The sequence below is a fragment of the Mycteria americana genome, chromosome 1 (genome assembly GCF_035582795.1).
Source record: "Mycteria americana isolate JAX WOST 10 ecotype Jacksonville Zoo and Gardens chromosome 1, USCA_MyAme_1.0, whole genome shotgun sequence".
Classification (NCBI taxonomy): domain Eukaryota; kingdom Metazoa; phylum Chordata; class Aves; order Ciconiiformes; family Ciconiidae; genus Mycteria; species Mycteria americana.
The window spans coordinates 221,723,990-221,749,974 of NC_134365.1; the positions used below are offsets into that span (position 1 = coordinate 221,723,990).

At 44.9% G+C, this 25,985-nt stretch overlaps 1 protein-coding gene across 1 annotated transcript; it reads left to right on the forward strand.

Annotated features, from left to right (window-relative positions):
- The first annotated feature begins 433 nt into the window (after positions 1 to 433).
- LOC142409465 (disintegrin and metalloproteinase domain-containing protein 9-like) lies at positions 434 to 24,434 on the forward strand. The gene is made up of 20 exons (XM_075501094.1): positions 434 to 449; positions 1,746 to 1,840; positions 2,039 to 2,103; positions 2,205 to 2,283; positions 2,765 to 2,841; positions 4,661 to 4,856; positions 8,137 to 8,211; positions 8,310 to 8,381; positions 8,971 to 9,140; positions 10,119 to 10,194; positions 10,600 to 10,754; positions 13,016 to 13,184; positions 15,133 to 15,225; positions 15,921 to 16,113; positions 17,904 to 18,009; positions 19,528 to 19,711; positions 20,942 to 21,019; positions 23,029 to 23,140; positions 23,791 to 23,858; positions 24,348 to 24,434. The coding sequence occupies exons 1-20, from the start codon at positions 434 to 436 to the stop codon at positions 24,432 to 24,434; spliced, it is 2,166 nt and encodes a 721-aa protein (XP_075357209.1).
- The last annotated feature ends 1,551 nt before the right edge of the window (positions 24,435 to 25,985 follow it).

A 25,985-nucleotide genomic window follows, 5' to 3' on the forward strand; every position in this document is an offset into this window, starting at 1 on the left:
GGCGATGCAGGAGTGGAGCTGGATGAGGGCAAGAGCAGGGGCTTGGGTGCAGCTCGGGGCTGGAGGGTCCGGTGGCAGTTGGGGGGGCCCAACAAGGGGCCAAGGGAGATGGGGAGTGGGGCTGGGCGGCTGCTGGGAGAGGTGGGATGGGGCCACGGCCAAGCAAGGTGGTGGGGGTGGAAACAGGGTGACAACCCCCCGGGGTGGGCTGAGGCCAGGGGAGGTTGGGGTGGGGGCTGCACTGATGGAGTGTCCCCACAGGGCTGGCCTGGCCTGGAGGGACACGGGGATGGGGACAGGGCACTGCCCACCCCCAAGGGGCGTGTGGGTCACGGCACTGATCCTGCTCCTCCGCCCAGGTGAGGGGCAGGGAGAGGGGGGACGGAGCAGGGCTGGGGGACCCCAAAGGGCAGGGTGGAGGGACACAGGGGGCATGCGGGTGGAGGGAGGTGGGAGGGGAAGTGGGCAGGGGGATGTGGGGGGCACGCATGGGGGTGACGTGGGATGGGGGACACGCATGGGGTGATGTGGGATGGGGGACATGCATGGGGTGATGTGGGATGGGGGACACGCATGGGGGGAATGTGGGTGGGGGACACGCATGGGGTGACGTGGGATGGGGGACATGCATGGGGTGACATGGGATGGGGGACACGCATGGGGTGACGTGGGATGGGGGACACGCATGGGGTGATGTGGGATGGGGGACATGCATGGGGTGATGTGGGATGGGGGACACGCATGGGGGGAATGTGGGTGGGGGACATGCATGGGGTGACGTGGGATGGGGGACATGCATGGGGTGATGTGGGATGGGGGACACGCATGGGGGGAATGTGGGTGGGGGACATGCATGGGGTGACGTGGGATGGGGGACATGCATGGGGGGAATGTGGGTGGGGGACACGCATGGGGTGACGTGGGATGGGGGACATGCATGGGGTGACATGGGATGGGGGACACGCATGGGGTGACGTGGGATGGGGGACACGCATGGGGTGATGTGGGATGGGGGACACGCATGGGGGGAATGTGGGTGGGGGACATGCATGGGGTGACGTGGGATGGGGGACACGCATGGGGTGACGTGGGATGGGGGACATGCATGGGGGGAATGTGGGTGGGGGACACGCATGGGAGGACGTGGGATGGGGGACATGCAGGCATGGGGACGTGTGTAGGGGGACACGGGGGACAACAGGTGGAGGGACGTGGGTGCAGGCTGGGGACACGGGCTGGGGGACGTGGGCTTGGGGACCTTGGCCAGGGGAAGGCAGGGTGGGGGACACAGGCTGGGGGATGCAGCCTGGGGCATACGGGTGGAGGACGTGGATGGGGGACGCAAGGGCAGGGATGAGGGTGGGGGATGCGGGAGACACGGGCAGGGGGTGCAGGATGGGGACAAGCATGGAGGGACGTGGGCTGGGGAGCGTGGGCTGGGGACGCGAGCAGGGGGATGCATGCTGGGCTCAGCATCTGGTAATTGCAGAAGTAATCTCATTTTTCCCCTTTTTAAAAAATGTTCTCTGGAGTTTCTTGTATCCTAAGCTTCATTAGAAGCCAGCATTAACAGCAGAGAGCTGCTCAACCACCTCCTTTATACCTCTCCGTGAAGACAGATGGACTCGCAAAATTTAAACCCACCAAATTTTTCAAACTTCCACTTAAAATCCTCCTTCTGCACTGCAGGGGTGGGAAATCCTTCATTGCCTGGTGTGATTAATGCCCTTTTTCCCTAAATGCAGAATCTCTTTCAGGTTTTACTGAAGCATCAAGAATCATCTACTCCGAAGTAACAGTGCCCAGGCGGCTGGAGGCAAAGGATGGGACCTTCGCAGAGGTAATTTGCTTTTTAAAAAATGATTTTTAGACGACAGGTCCCTCCAGGCTGTACCCTGCCTCTGCCAGGGGCCGCGGGTGCGTGCCAAAGGGAGAGCGGGGTGAGGAGACTGCCAAAAATCAGCCACAATCAGCCTGTAAATAGCGTTTCCACTGTTGGATTAATTTCTGAAATTAATCAGTGGCTCGGCCGTTCCAGGGGGACAGGTCCTATTTAATAACGGCAGAAGGAAACCACCACATCATCCATCTGACGCAGGCAAAGTAAGGCTCTTCCCCAGTTTTCCTTCTTCTGCTGTTTTATTCAAAGGGCCACTACGGGGAATTAATTAACCCGCACTGAGGATTTCTGCTTTGCTTTTCAGAAATTTGATAGCCAAGGACATCGCAGTTTTCACGTACAGTCCGGAGGGACACCTGATAACCGAGTTTCCATACATTCAGGTAAGTTTAGACGTCTGTCAAGGATGCATCAGCAGCCAGAACTACACCAGTGGGTCTGAGCAAGGGATGGCTTTCTGTTTCTAAAAAAATCTGGTATTTTTACACCGTTTGTTTAAAAAAATGAAGGAAATTGTACAGAGACTGACAAAAACTAGAAAAACAATTTCAGACTGATCAGCACACTTGATTTCCCTTTCAATTTTCAAAAGTTTTTAAAATAATCTTACTCGTCAAAAGAAGAACTGAGACATCAAACACTACCACCTAAAAATTAATCATTATCCAACGACGAGCTATCGGCTCCTGCTTTTTCCCTGCTTACCTCTTAAGCCTTCACTCTTTTTTGCACATGAAATACCCCTTCCAAAGTGGTGAAGGGTGGATTTGGGGAGGTTTTATGTGTCCCTTTACTGATGCAGGGGTTTTTGACCTGGGCATGGGAGCTTTTCCCACAGCCTGAAGCCACGTTTGCACCTTGCAGGACGACTGCTACTATGAGGGGTTTGTGGAAGGCTCCCCAGGATCCATCGTCTCCCTCAGCACGTGCTTTGGGATCAGGTAGGGCTCTTCCCAGGGGAGAACGACGGGTTCGGCATCAAATTAATTGGGCTGGGCATTTATCTCCCTTTTTAAAGCAGGTGCCCTCACTTCTGCGTGCGATGCTTCCTGCTGCATCCTGCTACTAAAAATCAAATCTTCAAACACAGCTGACATTTTTTTTTAGCATTACAGATTTTACAGCACCTCCTGTATAGATTTTAAAGGCAGATATTTCATAGAAAAACGGGTTTTAATGGAACTTTTGGGCAAAGAATGTGCTTTATATAGCTTCTAAGCAGGCAGCAGGTCTGACATGCCAAGACACTCCAAGACTTACTTTAAAAGACAGTAAACTAAACAAGCACTTCTCGAGAAACTTTCCTCTTCAGGCGCGCTCCACGTCTGGGATACATTTATTTCTGATAGTGCAAGCTCTGAACATGAGACAGAAAGTATATCTGCACGGGCATAACAGTCTCCTGCAAATCAGACTTCCTAAAATACAGGTGGTCACCCATAACCATCACCAACGTCCCTCCTGAAGTCCTTCCTGTAGAACTTATTCTTTATAATAATTTATCACTTTATAATATTAGTCAAACAAAAAGGAACACCAGCGTAACCCATCCTCTGAAGATTAAGAGGATATTTAAATGAACCGTGCATAGCTCAGCCGTCCTCTTCTTACATTATCCCTCTGCAACATTATCTAAACCAAACCTTCCATCTTCTCCAGAAATAGCAGCCCTGGGGAGCAGGAGCTGCTTTTTTTTTTTTTTTTTTTAAAGAAGTTGTCCTAACTTTGAAAATGTTTAATTTTATTTTGTATTATTTTCACTGGCTTTGGTGGAAGGAAGTCATCCAGCCTTTCACACAGCCATCCACGACTTACAGCATCCAGCAGAAACGCCCACACTCTGCACCAGTGTCAGCATGTCTTAGCTTCCTTCACAGCCTGGATGTAGGGGACTCGCAGGGTGGGAAACCAGCAATTTTTTCCCATTAAAGACCTTCTTGATAAACACACTAGCACAACTGCCTTAGCAAAGTCTTCTGGGTTGCCAGCTCAGTGTTTGATGAGGCCACGTTTTCCTATTGTGATAAACAAACCAGTAATTATGAACACTTCAGGACTAAATAACACAAACTCTGGCAAAACTAAGACCCATTGAGCCTCTCTTATAAGACCAGGCATGAGACTGAACTTTAGTAAACCTACCTGCACGTTCTTTCTCAAACAAGCACCCCAAAAGGTCTCTGAATTAAGTGAGGTTTTTTAGGATGCAAACTTATTTAGCAGACGCAGCCTATTTAGCTGCGGTGTCTACGTGGGGATAAACAGATCTTAAAGATGGATGCTCCCTGGAAGAGCCGTAGCGCAGAGCTTTTGTTGCCTTCTCACTTTCATTTAATATACGGCATTCATCTGTAGCTGCTTTACCTTTTCCCAAAGCTGCATGATTGCTCTCAAGGCTCTCTGATGTATCCTAAACCTTGGGCATGACGCTTTTTTCCCATAGAAGATCTTTTAGGTGAGCTCCTCGTATCTTCTCACGGGATCCCTGCCCACAGGAGCAATGGTATGAAAGAGATGAATCTTTCCTTAACCCCTCTTTCAAAAAAAACCCCATAAAATATGGGCTGATACCAATATCCCTGAAGCCCAGAGGTGGCTCCTGGGGTTTCTACCTCTTGGCAAGATCCACAGGGCTGCCCCACATCTCCAGCCACGCTATGACAAGCACCCTGCACTTTGCTTCTTCCTGTATTTACTAAATAATTTAAGAAGCCATTTAGTTCACGTCTCTTACCGACTCCTCTGTTTGAAAATTCGCAGTGGAGTTTTGCAAATTGGAGATCTGAGGTATGAAATCAAGCCCGTGGAGAACTCCTCAACGTTTCAACACCTCATTTACCGAAGGGCATTGGAAGGTGGCTCACGTCGTCTGTGCCAAGTGCCCGAAGAGCACAAGGACCATCTACTCGAAGACGGAGAACTTGCAAACAGGAGTCGTAAAATCCTTGTTAGCAAAGTAAGGACTCCCCATCCACTTGTGTCGATGTTGCACCCTCGTGTCTATACATACGGGTTATGTTAAATGCTGGGAGTGATCCGACCATAGGGAAAATTCCTGTTGCATTCATAAGAGTATGACAGGGATTTCGTACTGTAAAGCATCTGCAGGACTGGAAGCAAACAGGATTTCTGTATAGTGATGATGAGCAAAGCACCCTCACATGGTATGGAAACCATACCTACAGCCATGTCTAAGCATCGCACTGTGAAACAAAGACCTCATTTTGTTTCTGGAGGTGTGTTAGGTAGCACTTTGTCAGGTGCAGATCATCCTGCCCTGGGTTTGCTTCTCTCTTGAGATCCCTTTCCACTTGCCAGTTCAGCTCACAAACCCTGAAAAAATATTCAGGTCTTAAAAATGGTGGTTGAAATGAAAGTGGAAGTCGCAAACAAGAAATTTTTTAAGACGGCGATAAAGAGGGGAGTTGACACGTCTGTCAGCTCCAGAGGTAAAAGCAGCTGGAGGCTTCAATAAACACATCTGAAATGATTAATTATTTTTAAAGACAGTTAGATAATGTTTCTAAATAAGCTGTGATCAGAAGCTATACAAGCAATTATTTCAATCGTTACTTTGTGTTATAGATAATCTCTTGACAATCCAGTATTTTACTGCCTGACTCCAGAAAGGAAAGTGTAGACTCGTGGACCAGGGGTCTGCATCCAGAGCTCTTCCCTCCAGACCACAGCCCTCTTCTTGTAGGGCTGCCCAGCCCAAGAGTCTGGGAAGGACACAGCTTGGCAGGTGGGCTGTGCTCTGGGATGTGGGTCCCATCAGCCCCTCTGACAACAGTCTTCATCTCCATCTCATAGGATCATAGGATGACCCAGGTTGGAAGGGACCTCAGGAGGTCTCAGGTTCAGCCTCCTCCTCCACGCAGGGTCAGCTCTGAGGTCAAACCAGGTTGCTCAGGGCTTTATCCAGTCGGATCTTGAAGACGTCCAAGGATGGAGACTGCACAACCCCTCTGGGCAATCTCCTGCAGTGCTTGAATCTTCCTTACTAGTGTGTCAGAAAGAGATGCTCTGAGGATATAATTGCCCTTTTCTAGAGAAACCTCTGAACACCTTCCAGTGTGTGCTGCCTTTCCCTGACCTCCAGAGGGACCTGGAGGTGCAAGTCTTCGTGGCCATGGCTGGGTGCCTCTCTCCCAGCAGTCATTTTTGCTGAAGTCTTGTGAGCACCGAGTAAGGGGGAAGGTTATGTCACCTGCCTTTACTGATGCTACTTCTGCTCCTACATCCTATTTGTTTGCTTTTCTTTTCCCTCATTGAGTAGCAGAGTACTTTTGAGTCTCATCACTGTTCATCATACTTCTCTGATGGAGATGTTCGCAAATCTGCCAGCATGCTGTGTTAACCGCAGGCTGCTGGGATAGATCTTGAACAGTTTCTCCTCTGGGTCTGACTCCCTTGGGACTTCATTTAATGCATCTTTACATCTTGGCAATAAAGATCAGCAACTGCTCTCTCTGTGTGTCTAGTTAGTATTCACCTTACAGTAAGCAAATCTGAACTCTACTGCCCCGGTTTGTTTAAATTACACAAACAAAGCCTTAACAATGTCAAAATGCACACATCTGCTGGTTCTCTTCTGTTCAGAAACACAGTTTCCATGTTATCAAAGGAAATTAGTTTGTTCTCACATCACTTGATATTGGATATTACTGATGTGGTTGCTTCCAGAAACACCTTGGTTAGAAAAATAGTTTATTTGCTTTGATTTGTGAATGCTTTTAGAGCTTGTGAGGACTTTTGTCATTGCTGTTCCTGCTTTCAAAAGAGCTGAGATAAAGTGTTATTTTTGTACCTACAAGCGTGGATTATTTATAGCGACCGCCTGGCCTATGCCAGCGTACTGTGATTGCATTCGGTGAAAGAAATAAAGAGTGACATTCAGAGATGCTGCCTCCTGATAACAATATGAAGCATTTAGATGGAAGAATTACTTATCAGCTCCCATGGTGAAAATATAGTTTCATAAATTGCTACAATTTCGCTGAATTTACTGAGAACCTGCCAGGGAAAGAGGATAATTTATAATAATAATAAAGTGGTATTTGCTCAACAGAGAAGAGAGATGAGTCCCCATGCTTAAAATGACTTAAGCAACAGCGTATTTTTAGCCATGCATACTTCTGCAACAGCCAAACCATTTAGAAAGTTGTCCTCCTGAGAGATAGAAACTCCTCCTCCTCTCTTCTACCACCAAAACACCTAGGAACTACCCAGGAACAATGCTAACATGTCTTCCTCACCCCCACCTCAGCCAATGCCAAAGCTACCAGCCAGGTTTTCGTAGGGTCAGCTTCTTTTTCTCCTCATTACTTAACAAATCTGCAGATCTTGCACGTTCTCACAGTCGCACTGTGCGCTCACTCCATCAGAGATGGGACATTGCTGCCAATGAGCAATACTTGCTCGGAGGAGAAGAATAACCCCCAGATTACCCATTAACCAATTGCTACCAGCAATTAATGTGCTGGATGTACAAAATGTAGAAGTCAATGAGTTCTACCCAGCCCAAGACTGAGTGTGTTGTACTTTTAACTACGGAGCTCCCTGTTCACAGGTAAATGTGCAAAGGGCACAGGCAAGAAATACCAAAAATTATTTCCAGAGGCTGCTGGATCCCAGGCGCAGTACATGGAGCTTCTCGCTGGCTGGGTCTATCAGTGGGCACGTTCCCAATTTGCTGTATTACGCAGGCATGCTGGACAAAATGAAGAAAATCTGAGTAACAGTTATTTTCGTGGTTTTCATATGGCTTGAATAATTTCACTTCAGGACCAGTTCTTATCTGCAATTATCTGTTTACCCTCCTGGTATCTAGCATTGAGGCTGCTTGATGCAGGCAGCTCGTGCTGACCCCACTCAATTCTCCTTTGATGCAGTTTTTGTGGTGCCAAATTTAATGATTAAAAAATGGTCTGAGCACGTGCAAAAGTCTGCAGCTCATAGTGAGCTGATTTAACATGACCAATGCCAGGTAATCCCCCTGCTACCAAGAAAACCCCACCTACACCTGTGTTGTGTCTCTCAACCTCTCTGCTCTCGCCCTGATTACTCACTGCGCTCATTAATCCTTCTCTAATGCATAACTGCTCTGTGTTCTTGTACTTAAGGGAAATTCTGGATTAGTTTGAGTAACACCACCTTGGTTTTTGCAATGCGGCGTAAGCTTTAAAGCTCCTGAACGTACCTCCATAACCGCAGTGTGATTTCTTCGCTTCCAGGAGGTTCCCGGTCTTCAGAGCCTGCCCATGCCCACCAGATACTTGGAGCTGGCTCTGGTCACAAACAAAGAGCTGGTAAGCACCAGAAATTATCACCACGCTATGGCCATTGTGTTATATTGGAGGCAGTCCTTGGCGTTCAGCATTGTAACGCAGCCCTTCTCCTCTTTCAGTTTAAAGTTAATAACTACAATGAAACCCTGATGCTACATCTGTTCATTTCCATAAGCAACCTCCTGAACACGGTGAGTGTTAATGACGTGGTAATTACAATTGCCGTTCTGCTCCATTGGTTGTCTGTCTAACCCACTACCCTGGGAAAGAGACAAATGATCTGTGCCTGACTGCAGCTACTCCACCAGGCACCAATGTGTTCCTCAATGCTATAAAACCCACTTTCAACTGTTAAAAAATTGCTTCAAATATGAGTGAAGTCAGTTTAAAAATAATTTTGAAATTATTAACCCTATAAAACGGTTGATTTGGAACATGCATTATTGTTACTAAATGCTTTCTGGTAGCTCATTACGACCTCCCTTTCTCTTCATCCTCTCCTTGCTCTGAGTCCTCCAAAACAGGACATGAGTTTTCATCTTCTGCTGCTTCTGTGTGAATACACCGACAAGGCACCGGTGCATCAGCCACAAGGCACTCAGAAATGAGCTACGCAGAAAGCTCCATTAAATTAATATAATGCATGAAAACAAACGCTCAGCTCTTTCAGCTTTAGCAAGAAACTGGTTCTTGCACGAATAACATGGAGACAAGCACGGTGCTCAGGGTCGCTGCACACCCCATGGGCTGCAGGGGATGCAAGCTCCTGCCATCTTCCAGGTCTACAAGCACGTGAAGCTGCAGATTGTGATCAGCGCGGTGGAGATGTGGACCAGGACAGACCAGGTGACGACTGCCCACAGCCTGGCCCAGACGCTGCAGGTTTTTGCCACGTGGTGTCAGAGGGATGCTGTCGGTCGCATTAATTATGACCATATCCAGTTACTGCTGTAAGAGTCCTGCATTTTAATGTCTCAGCTCACGTGCCGGCTGTGGGGAGATAAGCAAGGAGCAAGAATATTTTCATCTCTTTCTTCTTCTAATTTTTACATATATATGCTGTTAAGTCTTTTGTCCTGGCGATATCTCGTGGAAAAACATGTAACAGCTTAATCAGTCCATGTACTAATCAGCACATATTTGTCATGTAAATTGATACAAGAATTTGCTTTTGCCTTTCACTGTCCTCTTTTATATTTTTCCACACAGGTACACACACAGAGTGTACAGCTTATTTCCAATTTTGATAGTTGTCTGCAACTCAATTATTTTAATCTCATTTTTAGTTTTTACTCATTTTTATATATACAAGCCACTCATTTTTTAGATATAATAATTCATTGTTACATGGTTTACAATTCAATATTTCAATTAAACCTTTTTGCTAGGACGAGGGAGTTAGATTTCAAACTGCAAGATGTTTAATCACTTATTTCACTCATTTGCTTTTTAAGACCTAGCACCTTGTTTCTGTTTTGTCTGTTCCTTTTTCCTTTATTTTGGGGGAAAGAACCCTTCTGCATAGCGAAACACATATCTCAAAATTTATTGAATATTTCTTTTTTCAAATTCAACGTATTACATTGCCAAATCTTTTTCAAATAATTTTGAATAATTATATTTTATTGCAATAGCCTATAGGCCACTCTTCCCTTTAAAGTAGGGAGGACACCAATGAGTTTATAAACCGTGGCTCTCCCTCCTTATCATGATGCATCGCTGGTGCTTGCACACCTGATCTGTGGGTACCAGCCCAGCTGCATATGGGGCTCCCATAGGAGAAATGGGTGATGCCGGGCTATTCTTCAAGAAAGGAGAAGTCTCCTTGTTACCCAAAACCATTATTTTCCAGCTGTAATTCAGGCAATGCATCCCATTATTGAGACAAAGTTGTTCTGCACTTTAACATTCAAACCTTCCCACTGCAGTGGCCAGCACTACAAGGAACGGGGATTTGCCTGGAAGGGGACAATGTGCCAGATGAACTCCATGGGTGTTGTCTCGGTAAGGGGAGACCTCACGGGTTTGCACTGCCCAAAAGGGAAAATAAACCTCTCATATTCACAGTGAACCTTGGGAGTTAATTCTACAAAACTCCTGGGCTCAGGCTTTTATCGATTAGCAGGTAACGTCTAAACTGGGCATCTAAAGGAGGTGATGTTGGTCTTGCTTTTGTCGTTTCTTAAAGAAGATAAGATGGTGAAGGAACAATTCTCCAGTGTTTCCCCAGACCAACTCTTTAGGGGTCCTTTGGTTTCCCTAATTGGTTGTTTGCCATTGCAAGTCCCCAGCTAGCACAAATTTCACAATTACTGAGCAAAACATTGGAAGTCTCGATCTGAAGTTCTCCACATCAGCATACACCAACTTGAGAAAACGTGGACCTGTGGTTTTTCTTCCCACCTGCAGTTCCCTGGCCACGACACCATCAGCAACGTGATAACGCTCGCCCACGAGATAGGCCACAGCTTAGGCTTCGGCCACGACGACGCGAAACGATTTCATGACAAATTCTGCGATTGCAACTGCACCCGCAGAGGATGCATCATGCGAACATCCCCGGGGTAAATAAAGCTTGGTTCTCCCTACATCACTGAGGGTGAGAATTGGATCATTGCCTCCAGCTCTCCACCTCTGAGCAACTGCTGTGTTTCTGTAGGGGGATGCGTACACCCATTCCTCCACAGCATCTTTTAATCTTCCAGCTCAACATGGCAGAGTCTAAGTTGCCCCTGCTTTGTGCAGGTGGTTGGACCTGATACTTCCAGAGGTCTCTTCCAACCTAAATTACTCTACGATGCTTTATCAAGTGAAAACAATTATTTAGATAGTACAAGAGACACCAGTTCTCCCAGAAAAGTTGGCTTCCTTGGCTCCACTGGTCACAGTATAACTGTTCATTTATTTTCCTCTGCTTTCTCCAAGTGATGCTTGCTTTTGGCTTCTTCATAGCTGTGTTTTGATTCTTCCTGCAGATGTATGGGTTACTGCATCCCTTCCTCTTGCACCGGTCATTTACAATTGCTACCCATAAAAATGTATCTTCCAGAAAAGGTGCCTCGTGTACAAGGAGCTGTTCCTCATACCTGCTCTCTCAATATATGACCATCATGAAGAAAAATAATTCCACTAATTAATTGTCTCCTGAAACCTGTGAAGAATATTTGGTAGATGTCAGCTTCTGTTGTTTCACCATCGAAGAAACCATACGATACTGCAGGAACATCCCTGCGGTCAGCTCCAAGTGACTGCTGGTAATACAATGTCTTTAAAAATGACTCATTTCTCTTAGCTCTAGAGGTCTGCCCAACACGCAGTGAACTTCAGCAGGCAGTGAAGGTTGCTTCATTGCAGATTTGTTTGCTTCCAAATCCTAAGATCCTTTTCTTGGTGTGAAGAAGTCCTCATCTCTGTTTCACTCTCTGAAATGCACATACTGCAGCAATGAGGACACAGGTTCCATGTGTAATATTAGACCCTTATCCGCACCAGAGACCAACTAAGGCTCCCTGAAGACGTTAAAGATTTGAGAAACTGAAGTCTCCTTGCAGATTTGTCTGCGCTTTCAAAAACATCACCATTGAAACAGCCCTTTCAGTGAGGTCACCAGCAGTCCTGCTTTACCCCGTGATGGTCCCTCCCCTCCTGTCCACCTGGAAGTCACCTCCTTGGTGACCTCAAGGTGACGGAGGACCCAGCACACAAGGGCTGGGGTGAAAACCTCAGCAAGTAAGAACACTGTGTTTCATAGGCCTCTGATCCTTCAGCTTTTGCTGCCATCCATTCAAATAGTAACCTTGTTATCTGAACATACTCATTAAATTTATCTGTTTCCAAACCTCTCACTTTAGGCAGTAGTTCTTCTAGAATTCCTAAATGGCGATTAATTGACATGTTCAGTCAAGTTGCTTCCATTTTGGCTGCAGTAATTTCCATGCCCATATTTATGCACAGCACCAGCAACTCTATTTCCGACTCATCCATCCTTCCATCCACTGCTGCTCCTCACCTATCCCATGATGCCAATTTTTATTCCTCATCAGTCCTGTCCGTATATCACCCTAGGGGTATGTAAGCCCTCAGCACTTTAAGGGATGACTGCACAGCTTTGTTCCTTATTTGAACTGCTCTGTTGTCCCATCAGTGCCACCTGACATCATGCTTACCAAAGCTGAGGCCAAGCTCTCATTTTGTTTTGGGCCACGTCTACAATTTCTTTGGTATCTGCATCATGCTGACTACATTACCATCTTAATTCAGCTTTCTTCTTAATTCATATGATTAAACTGCATTCAATTTCTCTTTTAAAATCCTCCCTAAGAGATAACTTCACTTCACTTCTGCAAATTCTCATGCCCACACTCCTGCACAGTTCATGAGGAGCCATCATTGATTCGAGCAGCTAGGCATGAAGCCACTCTGTTTCTCCCCCCGTTACTTTGCAAGTTCCAGGTAGTTTTCGTAGCGTTCACATGAAAGCAAGTAGATCCCTCTTTCACAGCTGGTGAGCTGCTCTCCACAGCGTACGGTGTAGTGAATCATACCTAATCTCGCACTGTCTGTGGTGTGTCCTCTCCTCCACCTTCAGCTTTCCACAACAACCAAAACACTTTCAAAGCTGCTTTGTGGTCTTCCCGTTTTCTCATTCAGGCAACTATTCCTGTCTCCCATGTCTTTATACATGAAAAAAGGAGAGAAAAAAAGGCTTATTCCCCCTAATACTGCCTATATTCCTCTTTGCTAGTTAATCTATCTGTTCTGTGAGTCCATCAATTACCTTATGTATATGGTATGGTTATATATAATTAATATTTTTTTCTTACAGATTTTGCTTGGCATTCAGTAACTGCACTATGGGAGAATATTACAATGAAGTAATAAGAAAAAATCTACCTTGTCTACTCAACATACCATCTTTAAAGCCACTTCTTCTTGAACTCTGCGGCAACGGTGTCTTGGAAAAACAGGAAGAATGTGATTGTGGCAGTGACGAGGTTAGCAATTAAATATTTCACTGTTAAGAGTAGTGTTAGTAAAACTGTGGTGGTTTTGCAGCTATAAAAGTTCCCTGACTCATGGGAAGAAATGATCTTTGAAATGTTACACATTCAAACAAGCCCACCGGCTTCCACTTCTGTGAATTCCCTTGAAGTAGGGATTTTCCCAAATACGGCTTTATTTGTGGGCAAAATATGCATGATATGTGTAAACACATGCAGAGCATATCTAGAGGTAAATTCAGTTTTTCTTCCATGGCTACAGAGGGACCTTTCGTGGCAGACTCTGTGCAGAGCTAACGACGGACTCTGTCTGCAAGTGTCTGATAAGGAGTCACGCTGCTGGGACAGAGATGAGACCTCTCCATACCTCATCCACATGGAAAGGTGTTTTCCTTCTGGCTGTACTAACGTTCATAAGAACGAGGGGTCTGAAGAAAAGAAAAGTATCTGATCAGTGCTACAGTCAAAGTGGAAGACTCTGCAGAAGGGACATGCCTCTGCCTCTAAGCCGCTCTATATACAAGCAAGTTATGAGCACTTGCATCTTCTTGTCTGTAAAAACAGAGTTTTTCTATTTCTGTTCTTTCTTCTGTTATATTTACCCTGAAGTCAGTGAAAGAAGTGCTTTTCTGAAGTACTTGCATGTTGGTATCTTCGCAGCTCTAATTCCAGGATCCATGCAGTTGTGATACTTCAGAAAGTTTGAGTTTTCCAGTGGAAACTCTTGTTTGTGTTTTGTGTAATCGTTATTTGTACAAAGCTTCTGTAGCTTTGTCAAAGCTCAGCCTTTGCACCGACATTTCCCACGTAGAGCGATTTGCACGTGTTTGATATCCAGGCTTGGGTTGAACATCCTGCATCTTGCTGATAAAGAGGATTCACCCGCTTTAAGAAATTATGCTAGGAAAAACCAAACCCTACCGCCTACAGCCCCCAGTCCCTCCAACAACTGGTCCCAGACCTCTTCTCCTCAATCAGGCATGGGGCTCAGCCATACAAGCCCTGACCAGAAGACCCTTTTTATCAGCCCTTTTTACCCCCCCTCTTTTCCATTTTCCCACAATTCTTCCTCCCCAATCCACCTTAATCTCTCCCTGCCTTTGGTCCTTTCCCTAACAATCCCACACAAAGCTTTGCACATCCCCACATTTGCCTTAAAACATCCGACAATAAGTTTTACACAATCCTGTATTCCCTCTCAAATACCCCATTGTAAGTTTGGTCTCTTCAGGAGACCCAAGAAAATCTTGTTTTCCATCAGCGACCTGAGAGTTCTGGTCTTTGTTAATGTCCCCATTATCTCCTCTTCGTCATCATTGTGTGATCAGTTCATTACTGTTCCCGTCTCCTTTCCTTGTTTTTACGCTAAAAAGCCATTAACCAGCTCTTCTTACAAAGCAGATACCCTTACATCCCAGGTATCCTTAAAAATTGAGCAACTAATTTTGTTTCTGTGACAAAGTTCAGAGTCCATCAGCTCTAGCGCCTTGAATGATTTGGGGTTGGGAATTTGAATTTTAAAGGAAATGGTGGATCATTCCTGAAAGAGCTTTAAAAGGGAAGGAAGGAAAGTATGAAAGAAGGAAAAAAATTATAGAAAAGGAGACTAATCTCTCCCATTGTGCTCAGAGGGGTTTCCAAGTACTTTGGAAACATTAATGAACCTATTTTTAGAGCATCCCTGTCAAGCAGGTAGGTTGGCTGATTAACAGAGGAGATGAGATGGAAGCATTAGTGTTGGGAGAAAAATGTGAATTGTTTTAAAAATGTCTACACGAGGCGTACTTCCCCTCGACGCAGAACTCCAGAATGTCCAGAGTTTGAAGAGTAGCAGAAAACAGCGGTTCTTCCTTAACTTCCATTATTTCTGTGTCTCTTAAGCTAGAGATGATCCAAATAAGAAACTCTCATACCGAGATGGTACGGCATTATTTACTTCCAGGCATGCCTCCAAGAAGGATGCTGCTTCTCCTCCAGCTGCTTGCTCGCACCAGGAGCTTCTTGTTACAGAGGTGAATGCTGTCACAAATGTCAGGTAGGTTATAACAGCAACAGCTGCTACTGGCTTTGTAATGTAGGGTAAACTAATGATTTAATTGTTTTTCAAAGCTGTTAGGTGCTATAATGTTTATTTCCTGCATTTCTCAGTATATCTGGTCAGAAAATATGCATAAACTTGACTGGAAACTGCTTATGCTTAGGCAGAAAACAAATAGTTTAGAAACACTGAAGTTATGTCAGACAAAAACCATCAGCAGGAGCAGCAAAGCGAGCGCGTAAGGACAGAACCGACTAACCCAACACAAGCACTGGTGTCACGGACCAAACGTCCAATGATCACAAGTCTAGCTGAAAAGAAAGAGATTTTAAAACCTCACTTAACATTCCTGCTGATTTTGAGCTTTTAGGGAAAATCCAGCAACGCTGTATTTGTGGAGGCATTTCAGATTCGACCTGAAAGGCACAAATAAAACCACGAGTTTCTGTGCTGGAATATCAGCAATCACCATTTGCAATGTCTCAGTTTCTGTAGGACAGCAAGGACTTTAGTCCCTTACGCCCTCCTGCAGTCCTTATTCTGCCTCACTTTTTGCAAATTCAAGTTGCTGTTCTTCATCTTACACTTTTGGGGCATTCCTTAAGATTTTGCCACATGGGTTTCAGTAATTTGGGCCAGCTGCTCCAGAAATAATTCCATTCAAAACTCTTTTTGTGGGCTTTTCTTTACAGTTTCAGCCAGCAGGAAAAATATGCAGAGAAGATAGGAGCATATGTGATCTCCCCGAGTACTGCAACGGCTCTTCAGGGACCTGCCCCATGGATGTATTTAAGCAAGACGGAACCCCGTGTGGTGACAACAGCCGCTGCTACGATGGGCACTGCCACAGCCATGAGGCACAATGCAAAGCTTTATTCGGCAGAGGCAAGATATTTCGTCCAAGGAACGGCCAGATCCTCTCATACGGAATTAGCCCTCACCTTCAGATAACACTTCATCTCGTGTCTCCTCCCCTTCCCCTGCCCTCTGCTTTGAAAAAGTTTGGTTTTTCCACAGTCGCTGAAGAGGTCACTGTTTACTCTTTATAAGGCAGGCAGGCCTAGGTAGCTGGGCCAGTTACTTACGAATATAACTACCTGCATAAAAAATACTACCAAACACTTTTAAAGACCCCATGATTTTATAACAATAGCTATATAGCTATATATATATATAACAATGTGTATATAAAATATAGTATTGGACTCTTTGATCTTAAGGGTCTTTTCCAACCTAAATGATTCTATGAGTCTATATATTTACAATAGTTAGGGTAACAGACAAGGGCTTTTCTCGGGCAGTAGTTGTTGCAGTGCTGTTTAGGAACATCCCATGCCCAGTGTGCAATGGGAATGGCAGATGTGGCCACCTTCATCCATCTGCCAGCAGAGGGTCCCAGAAACAAAGATGTGCTGGAGACAGCCGCTGAGATCACTTCTATGCCCCTGAAAGCAACCCCACCCTGTAATTCGCGCATCTAAATTTCCCCCGGTTCAAACTTGAAGCATGCATATGATTTTTTTTTTTAATACCTGCCCGCATCCTCTGTCAGATTACGTCAGTTCTGGAGGAAGTAACCAAACTTCCCCAGTGCGTGTGTCCCGAGGCTGCGGCAGAGCAGATCTATTCTGCGCTCCCTTGTTAGTGATATCAGCGATGCCCATCACAATCTGAGTCCTAGGTATCTTTATGAACATACAAAAGTATTCTGTGAGTAAAACCACAGCTCCTCTGTGATCTACCACATTTAGGAGAAGTTTGGAGCCTCTGGGAACCCCTGCACATGGAGACAGTAGCATTTCTCATGAAAGGCATTGCTAGGGAAGGCAAGGATATTGATAAGGCAGAATATTTTGATAAGGCAGAATATTTTTGTCATCATTTTGACATGGGACACCGAAGTAACTGTCACGTGAACATTTACGTGATGCTAATGTGGCCAACGGTGATCTCAGCCACCTCTGCAGGACAGCTGGGAAGCCTGGCAGTTGGTTTTACTTTGAGAACATTTTGGATGCTTGAAAACTTGTAAAAACACCTGATGGGAGTCGTGCACTGACCACAGGCTCTCCATCTCTTCCCTCAGTGCACTGTTACTGTTACGAAACACTTGGTGAATATAAAGATGTTCTGAAGAAACTGGGAGTCCCCTGGGTTAGAAATGGTTCTGCCTTACTGAAATCCAGATCTGTGAGCTGTTAGACAACAGAAACATCTAACAGGAACTAAGTGTTGCTAATATTGAATATAACGGTAGTGATTCTTGTTTCAGGGTAAATGTAAGATATATTGACCTGTGTCACACAGCAAGTTAGAATTAAAGAAAAAAATAGGTTTGGGAAAGGTTTTAGGCTTTTAATCCAATTTTATGCTCCGTGTTGTTCTGTATAAATGACCATGGTCCATTCTGATCATTGGTTGATCTCTCGGTGGCAAATCTGTTCATTTAGCCACTTCATTCTCACATTGATTATTCTGGTCCAAAACAAGACCATAACCAAAAGAATAGGTGAAAAACAAATTGCCCATAAAACGTGGCAGGTCAAACGCAAGCTTTGGCTGACTAGAACTTTATTTCAGAAAAAAAATCACAAAAATCATCTGAAGGGATTATGGGGGGCGCGTATAGTCCCTGCCTCTCCGTGAACGCCTCCCTTTGCTCTCTCGCTCTGCAGCCGCCCACCGTGCCCCGCTGAGCTGCTTCAGGGAAGTGAACGTTCGAGGCGACCGGTGTGGGAACTGTGGCTGGAACGGAACATACTACACTAAATGCCTGGAAGAGTAAGTGCTGGTTACTGGTGGCCCAGTCCTGCCAGTAGCCAGGTAGGACTGGGACACCACTCTTGTGCATTGCTGTACAAGGCACACAAACTGAACGCTGTTTCTAAGAGCTTTTCAACTTGAATAATTTTTTTTTGTTTGGATTAAGCACAATAAGAGAGGCAAAAGCAAAAATGGTATTGGAAAGAGGAGTGCAGCTTTTTATACAACTTGGAGGCTCTGCTAGGCTTTTCTGGTTGGTTTCAATAGATGAAGGAGTGATGTACAAGCATTGCTGAGAGCCCACCTGTGTAACAAAGGAGGGGGGAAAGCACATGACAATAGGAGGAGTTTGAGGCAGCGTTTCTTCACGTTGGGTTCTTCTTGCACTTTACCTTCAACCCAGAAAGTTAAGTGAGGACGGTTTTCTTTTTTACAGGAACTTACAGATTTTTCTTCTTTGCTTGCCCAGAACAGCCTTAAATCTTATCTCCCAGTATTAATGGAAGTTCAGTGCATGATACTTTCCAGCTTTCCCGCAGTAAGGGGTCATCCCATCACCAGGCGAGGGCTTTGATAACGGGTTCAGTTTGATAATGGCTTCTCTAACCCTTTTTCTCCTATAGCATTAATTCTTTTCACGTTACTGCCACGTGCAGCAGTCATCAGTCAGTACATCTTGAACGACAACTCTAGACAGGACATTGTTGTAAAGTGCAGTCCCTCAACCTTTGAACTCATGACTCTCCAAGCCCTCCTCTGTGGTCCCGTCCTGAGAGCAGGACCTGCTGAGAATGACCAACATCTGAGTGTGGATATGGACAATCATTCAAAAGGAAGGAGATTGTTCACCAGGACCCTGGAGATTTGCCATCCCTATGCATATTAACATTCACTCAAAAATATGTAGTTGCTAGTACCTAACCTTTCTTCATGCTTGCACTTTGGCAGCACCAAGGAGGGGGACATTGCTATCATTAGAGGAAAGAGTAGGATGCAAATCCAGAATTTGAGCTTATTTTTTTCCTACTGAGCACTACACAGGCAGCACCTGAGCTTCACTGTTGCCATCTCTGGGCACAGAGATGAGTTTCTGAAAAACTATACCCAGTTCCTCCTGGCATAAACAGCAGTACTTCTCATACAATATATAAAATGGGCAAAACTCATGAAAAGTGAGAGTCAAAAAGTCAAATGGAAGTGTCTCTGCAGCTTCTGGAGAGATACACCAAAGGGCGTATGTGCCTATGTGCTCAAGGCACTGCCACCAACTAGCATAAAAGAGTCTTTGTCTATACTAGTTAAATGTCTTAACCTCAGAAAAGGGGTGGTTGGATGGAAACTGCCTAAAAGGATTGATCCTGCACAGCTGGAACCTCTGACCATGCCCGGGGTTGCTCCAAGCATGTGAGCTGGAACGGGCCAAATTTGTACCAGGGTGCTCGAACAGCTAACAGCACAGCTGTGTACCAGCACCGTGGATCACCACATCCTCAGATGTCTCTACAGACCTTGCAGCAGTCTGTTTGTCTATCCCAGGAATGTCCTGTGTGGAAGAGTGCAGTGTGCTAACATTAAAAGAGTACCAGTCAGGCAAGACGGCGAGACCGTGGTTCAGACTACCGTGAACGATCAGCTCTGCTGGGGACTCGAATTTCACCTGGCTTCAGACACTCCTGACGAGGGATCAGTGAAAGACGGCACATCATGTGGTAGAAACAAGGTACCCTTAGAAAGCTAGGAGGATAAATGAACAGTGCAGGACGGAGATTAAACGGAAGGATTTTGTTCCTAAAGGAGATGTTCTTGATCTCTGATATAAACCCCACAGTGACTTCTGTTAAAGCCTCCTTTAGCAGCTGAAAAATAGCAATATCTTGTATTGGTTTTGTGGTTTTTTTTCCCCTGAGACTGAGTGGCTAACACAAAGGCTGCTATTTTTTCCATTAGAAAGGAAAAGCAATAGACTGTAGTCTTCTTTTGAAGCTACTAACCAAAGTCAAAGTTTATTTGTTGTACATACCAAAGAATTTGAAGTGTTGTTCCAAGAATAAGACTCACTTCTTCCCTTTGACCCACGCAGAAGACAAAATTTCTGTCAAGCTGGTGACGTACTAAAGGATGAGTTTCCTGCTATTACACGGCAGCAAAAATATTTCTAAGGAAAACAGAGGTGCTGAGTTCCACAAAAAGGCAAGGAGCTGTTCAGTGTTAGCTTCAGTAGGTCTCCTTTCAGGACACATGGGTTTCACAGCACCAAATGCAAACACTAATTCCAAAAATAACTAATTTGCAAGCCAAAAGTTGAAAATATATCTCCTTCGTGCATTTGTGGCTCCTAGAGCTAGGAAGATGCTCCAAGTTATTCACTGAGAAAACAAAACATCTTCTGTAGTTCCAAGGTCTTGTCCTCGTCACATGGACTGGACAGGACAAGACAGGAGCTCCTGAGCCACAAACTGCCAGCAGCTGGAGAGCATGCTGGGAAATAGTGTTGCATGTAGGCACAAAGATCAGGATGGTTGTGCAGCATCAGTCCAAGAGTCCATCCAGCCCAGAATCCTCCACCAGTCTTGGGCAGGTACCTAGGAAAGGGTACGAACAGAGCAGGCACATATGGTACTTCCTGCTAATATGCGCATTACCTTCAATTATTTTCAGCTCTTAATTACTCAATTCCGGAGGTAGAAGCGGTTTCGTGCATTTTGTAACCCTCAGCAGGTTTGTTCAGTCTCCCCTTTGGTTCGTCTTGAACCTGGAACCCGAGATCTTCATTTTATGCTCCCCTAGTGCTTGTTTGGAGAAAGAAAAGTCTTGAATGAAATGAAATTAATGACCGAAAGCACTTTGTCTGCTGTTTCTCAGTACTTTTACCCCTATTCACCAGTCAGTGCCCTTTCCTAGTATCTGTCATTTTATCCTTTCACTAATATAAATCTGCCTCTTTCTGCAGATATGTATGAACAGGACATGCGTCAGCGCAGCTTTTCTCAACAATGATTGTAGGGACAAAAAATGCAATGGCAGAGGGGTAAGTAGAAAACATCTAAGTATCCTTTGAATAGTAGAGCATATGGAGTGTAAATCTGTCTCTCAAAAGCAGTATTAGAAGTCCAGAATCATTCCTGGTTCAGCAGCACAGATATTATTTTGGTTTTCACCCATGACTGTCCTCCCACATTCTGCTCTGGCTATCCACAGCTCTTCATAGAGTTGTGTTTGTTGGTTACTTTTACCATTTTACCAGTGTTTGTTGGTTACTTTTACCATTTTTCTTCTTTGTTCCCTCAAATATTGTGAAAACCAACTTCCTCATCACAATGCTTCATCTTTCATTGCGTCTGTTGGTGCTACTGAATTTAAATTAGGTGGAGTTGGAGAGATCTTCTAAAACTCATGCTCATGCATGCTCAGTTCATGCAACTCATTGCATGCTCAGTTCTGTAACTTCACTTTCCTCACAAATACCACAGAAATGGCACATTCTGTACAACACTGGCTGCACTTAGTCTTACGTAAGACCTGCATTTCAGACATTAATACTGGCAGAATTATTTCACATGTGGATTTTTTTTTTTTTTGTGACATCACTTCCAAGGTCCTGTCCCTTTTGCTATCATCTGTCCTTTATCTGTAATATTGCTGAGGACCGGTAAGAAAAGTTACTGGCAGTCTATCAACCTGTAATTGGAAGGGTCTGAGGTCTGCTTTTCTTCTGCTCTGTCACCAGCTGTAGGTGGCTGAGTCCATCAGAAGTTATGTTCTTGGCAACGGCGTTCTCAAAGTAGTTGGAATCATCATGTCTTTTTGCTGTCTCCAGAGAGAAAGGCTGTAACCCCAAAAATGCACTCTTTTTCCTTGGGAAGCAGTTCTCCAAACTAAACACACATCCTTGAAAATTAAGTTATTGCTCTATACAGTTTGAGCCGCACAAATGAGTGAAGAAAGCTAGCCTCAACCCTGTCTCCCCAGGAGAGGAGAGAAAAATGTTACTCGAAGCGGAGATGCTATGTTTGGGTGGGAGACTGTCACTACCTGTATGGGTGTGCACATTTGAGATGTGGGGGAGCAGAGCTATGGGTCCATACTACCAAATAATAACACAAACCTGGACTAATAACATATAATAGGAAATCAGCCGACGAGCATCTAAAGAGGCTTAGAGAGGTTCACTTCTGCATCACCTCAGCGCGTGCCACTGACACAGGCTGACTGCAGACCCATGCTGCAGCATGACCCAAAATCAGGGCGGTAGTCGCAGGGGAGCTCTTCCCTCTGCTCCTCATCCACAGCGAGGATACTCAGGCTGTTCAGCAGCCCTCACTGCACCCCGTCAGGCATTCGGCTGTTACACATTGTGAGTGAGAACCAAGGAATGCAGGAGCCGAGTAATCCAGGCTGGACAGGATAAATAAATGCGCAACCAAGGGAGTCACGGTCCTATCTTGTAGGAAAACCTGTAATTTTTGAATCACATGAAGGTGACAAATTCATTTGGGACATATTCTTGAAATATATGTTGTCGCGACAGAAACAGTCAAAGCATTCACAAGTGCAGGGTAGCTCTGCAATTAATAAAAACTGCAAAAATGCTTTCCAACATTGAGATTAAAAATGGCTTGAGAAATGCAAAAAGCACTCCTACCAAGTTGGAAAAAGGCAAATATAACCATCTTTCACCTTCTATATGCTGTCATCTCTTCCCTGCTGTGTTTGTAGCACTTCTTCCAACAGGACCATCACCTCAGTGATGGATCAGGAACTCTCACTGCCCTCACTTCAATACAGCAGACACGTAATGATCGGTACAAGCCACACAGCCCATGACAGCCTGTGACCGCGGGCACCAGTCTATCACCTTTGCACAAAACAGGTTGAACATTTCCACAATGGCAGCTAAAGCAGAGTAACAAATTTATCCAGCCTATCCCTGCTGTGCCTGCCAATAAGCTGTGCTAGCAGCCTATTCCCCAGAGAAATGCAGGGCCACCTCATGATTTCTTTTATTTTTCATGCCATAAAATATTTGATTTCTTTTAGGTGTGCAACAATAAGAAAAATTGTCACTGCAATTTTGGATGGGCCCCTCCGGACTGCAAGCTGGAAGGGTTTGGAGGCAGCGTTGACAGTGGACCACCTCCTTCTTTTAACAGTAAGCGTGGTGGGGTGGGAATGCTCTGCACATCACACTGCCTGTCTTAGCTTTATTTTTTCTTCAACAAGTTCAGCTGTTCTCTCTCTATACCTTCAGATCAGTTCAGACTTTGTTCAGGCATCTCTTTGTCCCTTGCTATTTCGCCATGTCAGATTATTTTTTCTCTCTTATCGTGCCTTCTTTTTTATCATTCCAGTTGTGCTTGCCTTGCCTGACGCTATCAGACTATTCCCAGGGCACCCACACGAGCTGCAGATCGATTCCATTAAGCACAGGGGCCAAGCAGCCAGCACACAGTTCATTAAGATGGTTTATGAGGGGTGTCGTTCTGAGCTCATCAAAACCCTCTTAAGAGAATCTTCCTCTCCTCTTAACAGAGATCTTCAGCAGAGCTCCAATCTTGAGAGGACAGGACATAAATAAATACAATCCTGGCACATACCTTTGAGAGGTATACTTTTGCCTTCCTATACACTAGATGTTCTAACTTGCTGATTAAGAAATACCACACAGTCACTCAGCAGTACTCCACAAACCCATCAGCACCCGACAGCTGACAGCCTTCAAGCTCTTCCCCAACCCTCTTTGCTCATTAGTTCTGCTGCTGACGAAGAGCTATTAGATGTTTCTGCTGTTTATTTGACCAGGCAAATGGCAAGTTGCTCAGGCACTATCGGGCCCATCGGCACTGCAGAAATGTAATTCTTTTGAGCAGGTAACAGTTTATATGTCAAATTAACTGTTTTTCAAATACCAACCCATGGTGATATTTCACATGCTTGCATGGAGGGGAAGGTACCCAAGTGGCAATGTTCTGCTCCTCTCAATTCATGGAGAAAGGCCGATGCCAAGTTTTAGGCTTGGCCTAAAAGTGGTTGCTTAGGTGTGCTGGGAGGAGTCAACCCTTTTACACTTCCAGTATGAAAAACCTCTCATACTTACTTATCCATACACTAAATACACACTGAAGCCTCAGCCGGTAGCTGAAGTAGGTGTTCAGCACACATTACTTATCCTTCAGTGCTGTATTTGGATATTTCTTCACCTGCGTGTCCTTACCAAGGAACTACATGGGAAGCCTCCCCGCTTGTTCTTTAGGTCCTCAAACTCCTTACCCTGCAGTCCCAAAGACTCTCCATTTCCAGGCCTACATAGCAATATTTCATATATGCTGTATACCTCAAGGCTTTTTATTGTTTCTCAGAAAGATAAGAACGCTGGTAGGTCCCAAGGAGGGAGTGGTGGAGGTGCCTTTGAGACCCAGCCCGAGAGCAGAAGGGAGGGAGCATGAAAGTGAGCATCAGCTCGTCTGGGGTCGAGTGTGTGCACTCATGAATATCTGAATATATATGACAAACTGCCGTTTCTACTAGCGTTTTGTTGCGCCAGAAACATCTGATGTGCACAGAGCGTGATGTCCTCTCTTTCTCTCTTCCATTCCAAGTGTTGAGAACTGCAAGGAATATGGGAAAAGCTGCTGGAATGCTTCTTTTACTCGTCTTGATTTTGGCCTTTTTGCTGTACAAGAGGGTCGCCATTGCTCAGTGGATCCAAAGGTAGGTAAAGCTCCACTAATCTTTACATCACCTGGCAAAACTGACACACATTGAACAACTTCTAAGCAAGGTTCTCAGCATCCCTTTCCATGAAGGGCCTTACTATGGGTTCACGGTGCAATGCTGGCCACCGAGTTCCTCTTGCTTCAAAGACAACCTGCAGGGTAATGCAACCAAACGTGCTCTGACCTGTGAACGGAGCTTTGTCACAATTGCCTCTTAACCAGAAATGGCAGCTAGAGCTTAAGAGTTTTTAATAATTTCTGGCACTTCTTACAAGTTTTCCATAAAAATTTTGAAATTAAAATCGTTGTCTAATTTCAGGATAATTTTCATAAAGTTCGGCTTTTTCTAGATGCCTCTTCTGTTTTTCTCTTTTGGAATGTTTAATCCCTTTTTTTTTTACCTTTTCGTTTGATTTTCACTTTTTTCATTCACTGAAAAACACAAACAAAAGTTGAAAAAACAAAGATTTTTAAATAGTGTGCGGAGGATAAATGCCCTCCTATCCTCTTACTGTTTTGCGCATTTTTCCCAGGTCAAATGGGTTTATAAGCTTAACTGAAAGAATATGGGAATGTGACTGCAGACAGGGAGAATGTCCAAAATCCCAAACCAGAAAAGGAACTATGACATTCCGCTCCATGATCTCTGCACATCCACATGCCTCAGATTTCCTGGGCTAATTTATTCTGCCAAGAAGGAAAAACCACATGGATGTTTGTTCTGCTCTTTGCAGCAAGACTGTCTAGTACCCAAATACCTAAATTGGTAGTACATGAGGTATCTCTAGCCTATGTTAAGAGTCTCCAGAGCAGATACAATAAATGCTTTCCCCTTACCACGGTGATCTGTGGTATCTCTGGATCTCAGGTAAGAAACAGGATTTAATTTACTTCATAGTTCTATTTTCCTATCATTTTACATATCCACATCAGAGAACACATTTTCAAAAAAACACCCAGCATTTCTTGTAAGGTACTTGTCCATAAACTAGAGCACCTTATTCTGCACGAAATCACTGTCCAAAGTTCATGTTCACCGAGCACTTTGTTACAGGTGGCGACTTAGAAGACAGGAAAAAAAATATAATACCACTCCTCCTCCTCCAAAAGAAGTAAGTGTGTTCTCCCATCCCCAATTTAAAAACGACATTCTCAAATGGGTTTGGAAAACTAACTTCTCAGTACTTTCCGAACACCTTTTTCCTTTCTCAGTAATTCTTGCTCCCCCAGTTCTTTCAGTGCAAGTTGAAAGCTGCCAGTGAGGACATACCCAAAGAGCAT